Source organism: Girardinichthys multiradiatus, chromosome 5 (assembly GCF_021462225.1).
Source record: "Girardinichthys multiradiatus isolate DD_20200921_A chromosome 5, DD_fGirMul_XY1, whole genome shotgun sequence".
Lineage (NCBI taxonomy): Eukaryota > Metazoa > Chordata > Actinopteri > Cyprinodontiformes > Goodeidae > Girardinichthys > Girardinichthys multiradiatus.
This window is the reverse complement of record NC_061798.1, coordinates 43087969-43095608: the sequence shown is the minus strand read 5'-3', so window position 1 is coordinate 43095608 and position 7640 is coordinate 43087969. Positions and strand designations below refer to the sequence as shown.

The following is a 7640-nucleotide window of genomic DNA, read 5'->3' as shown; positions in this document are numbered from 1 at the left end:
TTATTGAAAAAGAATATTTATTTATTTTTTGTTGCATGAAGGTACAATACAGCTGAAAAATAGGCCAAGAAGATTGGTCAAATCTAAGAACATGGTGATTCAAGGTATTTGGTAATATTAAACACATACCAGTAAGGTAGTTTCAAAAGTACATCAACTAACTTTCAGCCCTTCACTCTGGAGGACTTACAGAATAGAACAATAACTAGACACTTCTACTTAAGAGATGCCACCAACATGCTTTTTGACGCACTGTTGTGGTTCTGAGCTGTCATAAACTGTGGAAGTCAAAGACAGAGATTAGAAAAGCTTTTAACGTTTATACAGCATTATCACAAAGCGGGATTAGAAAACAGAGACAATGTTTATAGTTGTCCAGAATTGAAAGCAAGGATTTACTCGAATCAGCACTACTCTATGTCCTTATCTACTCTGATTACTTCATATCAGATTAGTCTCTGTTACTGAAATTTCTCCTAGAGGGAGAGTGGAGTGTTGATTTTTGGACATAACCAGGCCTGCGCTTGGGCTACACCCAGGTCAAAGCCTACTGGTCATAATTTTAATGGTAAATGGGTGTCTTTTTACAAAATGAGACTGTTAAAAGTAACATTTGTCCCATGCACATAAATTTGCAAATAAATGCTGACAGTACTGGCAAATGTATTATTAGGGTGGCGATGTACATTTTTAATACAGGCCTAAAGTAGTGTAGAGTCCAGACATGTTGTGGATTTTAAAATTTGTTAAAAACCCACGAAGCATGCCAGTTCCCTTAAGTAAAATTTCTTGCCTTGTTGCTAATAACATCCATGTCTTCTTTTTGGTAGGCCAAAAGCTGCTAACAACCCCCATGAGTTCACCATGTAGATGTAGCAAATATTTGGTAACATAAGCAATCATACTTCAGATTACACTTGCTCTTTGGCATCTAGTTGGGGTCTAACCATTGATATATTTAAACGTTCCCCCAATGTTTCACCATAGTCACGCTCTTTGCTTGGCCTCCAAAATGTGCCCTTATCATGTTTTGGGCATTATGGCATTATTGTGTCATTTGGTCAAGTTATGCCACACTATAGAACTACAAAACAAATTCAGCTCCTGTTTTGAATAGGCCATATAAAAGCAGAATATTTACACAGCTGGGAAAAACAGTGCCTTATGGTTCAGACCGAACGAGCGGAACGAGTAATTTACATGTTGTCGCTAAGTAGAGGCACGTTCGTAATTTCACATCTGGTGAGCAACAGCACGCGAAAGAAGCGAAAAATTCACTGGAATCGCATTCGGTGTGAATGCACCATAAAGGTAACAACAATCACATTTCAAAACTTGAGAAACAGTCACTCCTGCAATTGATTAGTCATTCCAAGAGCAATGAGAAGCTTCTGGTAAAAAGCTGGGATCCTCTCCTTCTGTGGAGGCCAGTTCAGGATACAACGTTCTTGCAACATGCCTCTGCGGAGGAAAAGTGAGTGAGATAACTTGTAGTCGGGTACATCCTGCAGGAAAATCAGGACAACAGAGTCTCTGCTGGATTCGATGACCTGGTGAAGTGCATGGTGGACTGTAAATCTGAATAAGGACAAGTAAAAAATACAAATGGTAAATATATATATATATATATATATATATATATATATATATATATATATATATATACATATATATATATATATATATATATATATATATATATATATATATAGTATATATATATATATATAATATGTATATATATATATATATATACATATATATATATATATATATATATATATATATATATATATATATATATATATATATATAAAGAACAGCATTGTTATTAGCACAGAAATGTATATACTGAATGTGCCTTACTTAGACAGACAGAGAGAGAGAGAGAGAGAGAGAGAGAGAGGGATGGATGGATGGATGGATGGATGGATGGATGGATGGATGGATGGATGGATGGATGGATAGATAGATAGATAGATAGATAGATAGATAGATAGATAGATAGATAGATAGATAGATAGATAGATAGATAGATAGATAGATAGATAGATAGATAGATAGATAGATAGATAGATAGATAGATAGATAGATAGATAGATAGATAGATAGATAGATAGATAGATAGATAGATAGATAGATAGATAGATAGATAGATAGATAGATAGATAGATAGATAGATAGATAGATAGATAGATAGATAGATAGATAGATAGATAGATAGAACAGGTACTTTGCTACCCAGTGTTACTGAAGTTACTTGAGAAAAGGGTTGTCATGTGTATTACTTCACATGAGCTCCTGTTTGACATGTTTTAAAATGTTGTCTTCACTTTGAATTTAGAATATGATGTTACATTAAACAGCAAAGCTTTATAATCTGTAGCTAGTTTCACCACACTAATATTCGTCCCAATGCAACATTTAAAAATATGAGCAGTGTGTGTTTGATTTACCGTCCACACCAGGGATCATTGAGGAGATTCTCGGTCACCACAAACAAGATTTTTCTAGATTTTTCCATATTATTCACAATGGACTCAAGCTGGGACATGCCAATGTTGGAATCTCTGTCCTCCAAACAAAATCGACAGGTTTTCTGCTCTAAAGGGTACATTCGTCTCTCCACCCAGCGGGTGTCTTCCTCGGCATGTATGACGTAAGCATCATACTCAAACTCTGTGCCCTCCTCTACTTTGGCATCACTAAATCCTAATGTGCGATTGATCAATATGTTCCAGTAAAACACAATCCTCCAGCCATGGAATCGATAAATAAGGGCACTGAGAATCAGCATTAAAACTGCTGTGCTGGTTAGTATGTAAAGGGCCTGAAATGGGGTTTTGTCTTTGCAAGACAGTGGGTCAAAGTCCATGATGGAGTGATTGAAGTAAAGTAGCGGGGTGTTGCATATATACTGGTCTCTGAGACCTGGCACACTAGTGTTAGTGTTATTCAACCATGTGACAAACCACAAGATGCTCTCGCAGGTGCAGTCGAATGTGTTTTTGCCCATGACGAGGACGCTGAGGTTGCTCAGGGGACTTTTGAACACTTCTGCTCTGACCGAAGTGATCATATTCTTCTCCAGGCGTAAAACTTTAAGGGATGTAAGATCATCAAAAACAGAGTGCCGAAAATTGTTTAACAGATTGTTGCTAATGGTAAGCTCCCTGAGGTGGGACAAATTCCTGAAAGCTTCCATTGGAATCTCATCCATTCCATTGAATTCCATGTCAAAGCTTATCAGCCTCCATGTGTGTTTGAGAAACAGGACAGGGCCACCAGGGTTAGCCATCTTCCACAACCGGACTAAGTTGTTGTGTTGGAGTTTCAGTACCCTGAGGTTCTCAAGCCCCTCTAACATATTCTCTCTGATGTTTGCGATGTTGTTGTTGCTGAGGTCCAACACAGTAAGGTTGGACAACGGACGAAATGGAGAGGAATCATGGTTCAAGGTTTCGGCTTTCAGACTCTTTCCCAACGTCAGCACACTAAGATTGGTCACATTGACAAATGACTCAGGGGTCAGGTCAATGGCCTGGACATTATTGCTAATGTGAAGCTCTTTTAACTGAGCAAGACCTTCGAATTCTTTGCCACTGAACATTTGCGAGATAAAGTTGCGATCTAGAAGAAGAATGGAGAGGTTTTTCAGACACGAGAAGCTCCCAGGTTCAATGGCCACCAAAGCATTGCCTTCTAGATTTAACTTTCTGAGAGGTGAATCAGCAAGAGAGACAAACGTCTTATTGGTGAGTTTTCTTTCTGTGTGTAGGTAACTATTCCAGCTCAAGTCAAGTTCTATAAGACTTATCAAGCCTTTGAAAGTATTCTCTGTGATGTTGGCAAATACAGTGTTCTGTAACTTTAGGCTCTCCAGGTTGCTTAGTGGCTGAAAAGAGAAATCATCAATAACAGGGAGAGATGATTTCTGACTTTTCACCAATGCTTTGGTCAGCTGTAGGTTTTTCAACATTTTAAGGCCGTTAAAGGTTCCTCGGGTAAGGTGCTTAATGTTGTTGCCAGTCATGTTAAGAGTCTGAAGTCCAGACAGCCACTGGAAGGAGCCGTCTTCAATTTTGCTTATGCTATTGCTGGACAGATCCAGAAGTGTTAGGTTTGTTTTATTCAGTCCTAAGAAGGTTCTGTTTGTAAGATTCTTCAGCCCAATATCCCTAAGAGACAGGGCACCAATGGCTGTTCGAGAGAGCTCCGAACAGAGATCAGGAATCAACGTGCTGCTCTTTCGGCTACCATCAAGGGATAACATACGTAAGGATGAAATCGGCTTAAAGCAACCAGGCTCCAGCTGCAAAAAAATAAAAAACAAGCACAGAAAGGTTATGATGAGACAGAAAAGGGGAAACAAAACAGATAACTGAAATAAAGGTGCGGTTCATACTTGATGACAGTATTTCAATTCCCATTTCTGGCTAAACAACCTACTTTTTCTAGGGACACAGACGACATCAGGTTGATAACTTGCAGAAAATGTGAGTCCTTTAGAAAAGAAAAGTCTTCACTTTTCAGAGTGGTAAAATCATTATGCCCGAGATCCAGAGTTACCAAGCTGGGCAGCTGAGGCTGTGAGCCAAGCCTGGCTGACTGCAGTTTGTTTATGGAGACATCAAGAAATTCCAGGCTCTGTTAGTCAGGAAAGGAAAAGGAAAACAATGGAGCATCAAACCTCCAGTACCTTTTTGTTTGATTGAAATGAATTTTAACATGGCCCTAACCTACAAAAGACATTTCCTTTCATGTACCAACACATTGTACGTATATCTGGAAAGTGTCACTATCCTTTGACAGTAATAGACAATACATCCAAGGCCTGTAAAAGTGCATTTTGTCTGATTGACAGAGGATTCTAACAAGCAACAGGTAATCAGGCTGCAAAAGGCTGTGCATCTGACCAGCTTCTGTGACATATTGGCAGCCTCTATGCAAAGTACGACTTTGCAATCAGAGTTAAAGTACAACAGAGAGACTGGGAAATGGATCAGGGATTTTTTTCTTTATTATTTATCTTTGACTTTTTTTTAAACTGCCCAAAGTATGTGTTTGGAATTATCCTGGCATACTTTAACTTAATTACAAGACAAGGGCTGGATCCCTGTTTAATCCAGAACAAAATTTTAAAATGTCCATCTCACATATAATGACCTCGATTTATTAGTTTGTGAGGCAGACACTCTGAGAATTACACTTTGATGCAAATGGATACATTCAAGCATTCCTTTTGTATGATTATGTCTCGCGGTCAATTTTCTCCAAAAATGTGAAAATTAAAAACGACCAAAAAAATGGATTTTAACATCAGAAATGTCAGCCTACAGAAACGTATGTCTATGCACTTTACAGTATAAGCACTGAATACTTGGTCAGGGCTCCTTCTGCATGGATCACTGCATCAATGCAGCATAGCATGGAGGGGATGAGCCTGGGGCAGTGCTGAGGAGTTAAAGAAGCCCAGTTTGCTTTCACAGCAGCCTTCAGCTCATCTGCATTGTTGACTCTGCTCTTATCTTCCTTTTCACAATTTCCTGACAATGAATTTTGGGTGAGCTGCACGGTGGCAGAGTTGGTATCTGTGTGCAGGGAGTCTGCATGTTTTCCCTGTGCGTTCTCTCCAGGTACTCCAGCTTTCTCCCACAGTCCAAAAAACATGACTGTTAGGATAACTGGTCTCTCTAAATTCCCCTTAGGTGTGAATGGGTGTATGCTCTGTGTTGCCCTGCGATGGACTGGCGACCTGTCCAGACTGTACTCCGCCTCTCGCCCATAGACTGCTGGAGATAGGCACCAGCTATAAAAATTAACTGAAAATAGCAATATATCATGTGTATTGAGAATATTTATTATATGAGCTTTTCTGTTTTAAATTAAATATTAAAATTAACTGGCTTTTCGATAATACTCTGAGTTACAGCCATGTGCCTTTGTTAACTGAATTGGATCTAGCAACACATTTTATTTTTGCCATCAGCCAGTAATCCAACATAATTTTGATGTACAGTACCTGAAGTAAGGAGAAGGGTTCTCCTTGCAGCTTTAACTTGTTGCTAGCCATATTCAACCATGTTAGCTTGGTGCAGTGGCTCAGGTCTTCTTTTTTCAGTAAATACACTTGGTTATGCATCATGTTTAGGGTCTGCAGCTGAGCCAGGTTCCTGCACAAGCCCTCATCCAGGTATTTGATGTTGTTGTAACTGATGTTGAGGTGCAAAAGTCCTGCATACTGTTTCAATGAGTCTGGATGAGCTGCCGTCATTCTGTTGTGGGACATATCCAGGCTGGTGATGTTGCTGGGAAGATCCTGAGGGACTGAGCTCAGGCTAAGATGACTGCAATCAGCCCTGTCATCTTGCACAATGCAGGTAGCCTTCTTTAAGGAGGCCATACAATGAAATGGAGTCACAATCAAGGTGCATACGAGGATGACCCATGTTTGGATGCAGGATCCAGCTACATACAGCATTTCAAAAACGTATCTTAAGAAGACAGAAAAATGCAAAATGCAATGTGAGAAAGGTCATATTTGCAAAAACAATTTGATACATTTAAGTTCAGTTGTGTTCTTTTGTACCGTGCCACATCACATAAATGAGATCACAAGGAGCTTTGCAGACAGGTCTAACTCGTTTGCAGCTACACAAAATCCAATTTTCCTTCAGATCAGTTCTGCTTATAACACAATACAGCTAATTCAACTAGTAAAGTTAGGATAACTACATGAAACACCCTAACGTTCTGTAGTCCGAAGCTGTCCTAGAAGTTACTTTTCTGTGTTTACCCAAACTAATAACACCTCAGTCATTATTCTGACTCCACCTCTGAGCTGTTAAACGCCTTGCTGTTCAAACTGTCAGAATGAAGGTTAAATAACACGCATATCACCACATTCTTATACCAGTACTGCCTGTAGATACTCACCGGTTTGTCTGTATCTCAGTTTATAACAAGCAGAATTCAGTCTGTTAGTATATATCCTTCCACACAGCTTCAACATGACTGTTCACGTCTCTCTTCATGCATAGTGTAGCAGCAACGCTTGAAAATAAGGAAATGAAAACGAAGCGAGTTTGGTTTCACTTCCATGTGTGTCTGATAGTTTTACCTATTTTGTTTCACAAACCTTTGAAATGTGTCTGAACAATCCCCTGCAACTTCTGTGTCCTTACATGATTTAAGAAGAAGAAGAAGTAGAGACAGCTACTCTGCAGCAGAAGTAAAAGTGTGGGGGACTTGCTGTCAGAGGAGGCTGAGCGTTGCTGAAGTTAGGATCCGTTTCAACGCTGCTGATTCGGCGCTTGAATGAAGGGCCATTCTGTTACATTTAGCGACTCTGAACTACATTTAATTTAAGATACTTGAACTGGATAATGTTATACTTGTTGCATATTCTATTAAACACCGTTTATTATTTGTAGAGCATTTATTAAATATGTGAAAATTCAAAAAGTGTTTTTTGCGATTTTTGAGGCTCTTACCACCATCTTAGACGGGGTCCTTTTTATAAACTACACAACCTAGACTAGAGATCTGCAACCTGTGGCCCAGGGACACATTTGGGTATTCAAGCCCTCCCCAGTGTAGTTTTTATATGTAATGTAATATATAATAATATATATTATATA

General features: G+C 39.0%; 1 protein-coding gene across 2 annotated transcripts; it reads right to left on the bottom strand.

The window, feature by feature from the left end:
• Positions 1-7274, bottom strand: tlr3 (toll-like receptor 3). Of its 2 annotated transcripts, XM_047366648.1 has the most exons (6): positions 7139-7274; positions 6937-7053; positions 6023-6494; positions 4450-4647; positions 2457-4312; positions 1-1578 (listed from the first exon to the last, which is right to left on the bottom strand). In XM_047366648.1, the coding sequence occupies exons 3-6, from the start codon at positions 6479-6481 to the stop codon at positions 1347-1349; spliced, it is 2745 nt and encodes a 914-aa protein (XP_047222604.1). In that variant the 5' UTR covers positions 6482-6494; positions 6937-7053; positions 7139-7274; the 3' UTR covers positions 1-1346. The 2 variants fall into 2 exon arrangements, with proteins under 2 accessions (XP_047222604.1, XP_047222605.1); XM_047366649.1 differs by having other exon boundaries at positions 1-1461; positions 6937-7264.
• Between the last annotated feature and the right edge of the window lie 366 nt (positions 7275-7640).

Bases quoted from the DNA above. Each gene is read 5' to 3' on its own strand.
- tlr3 (XM_047366648.1), bottom strand. From the start codon at position 6,481: ATGCTGTATGTAGCTGGATCCTGCATCCAAACATGGGTCATCCTCGTA. The intron at 4,313-4,449 runs GTAGGTTGTTTA...ATTTTTTTGCAG, and splicing joins CGTCTGTGTCCCTAGAAAAA to CTGGAGCCTGGTTGCTTTAA. The intron at 1,579-2,456 runs GTAAATCAAACA...GTCCTTATTCAG, and splicing joins AATGATCCCTGGTGTGGACG to ATTTACAGTCCACCATGCAC.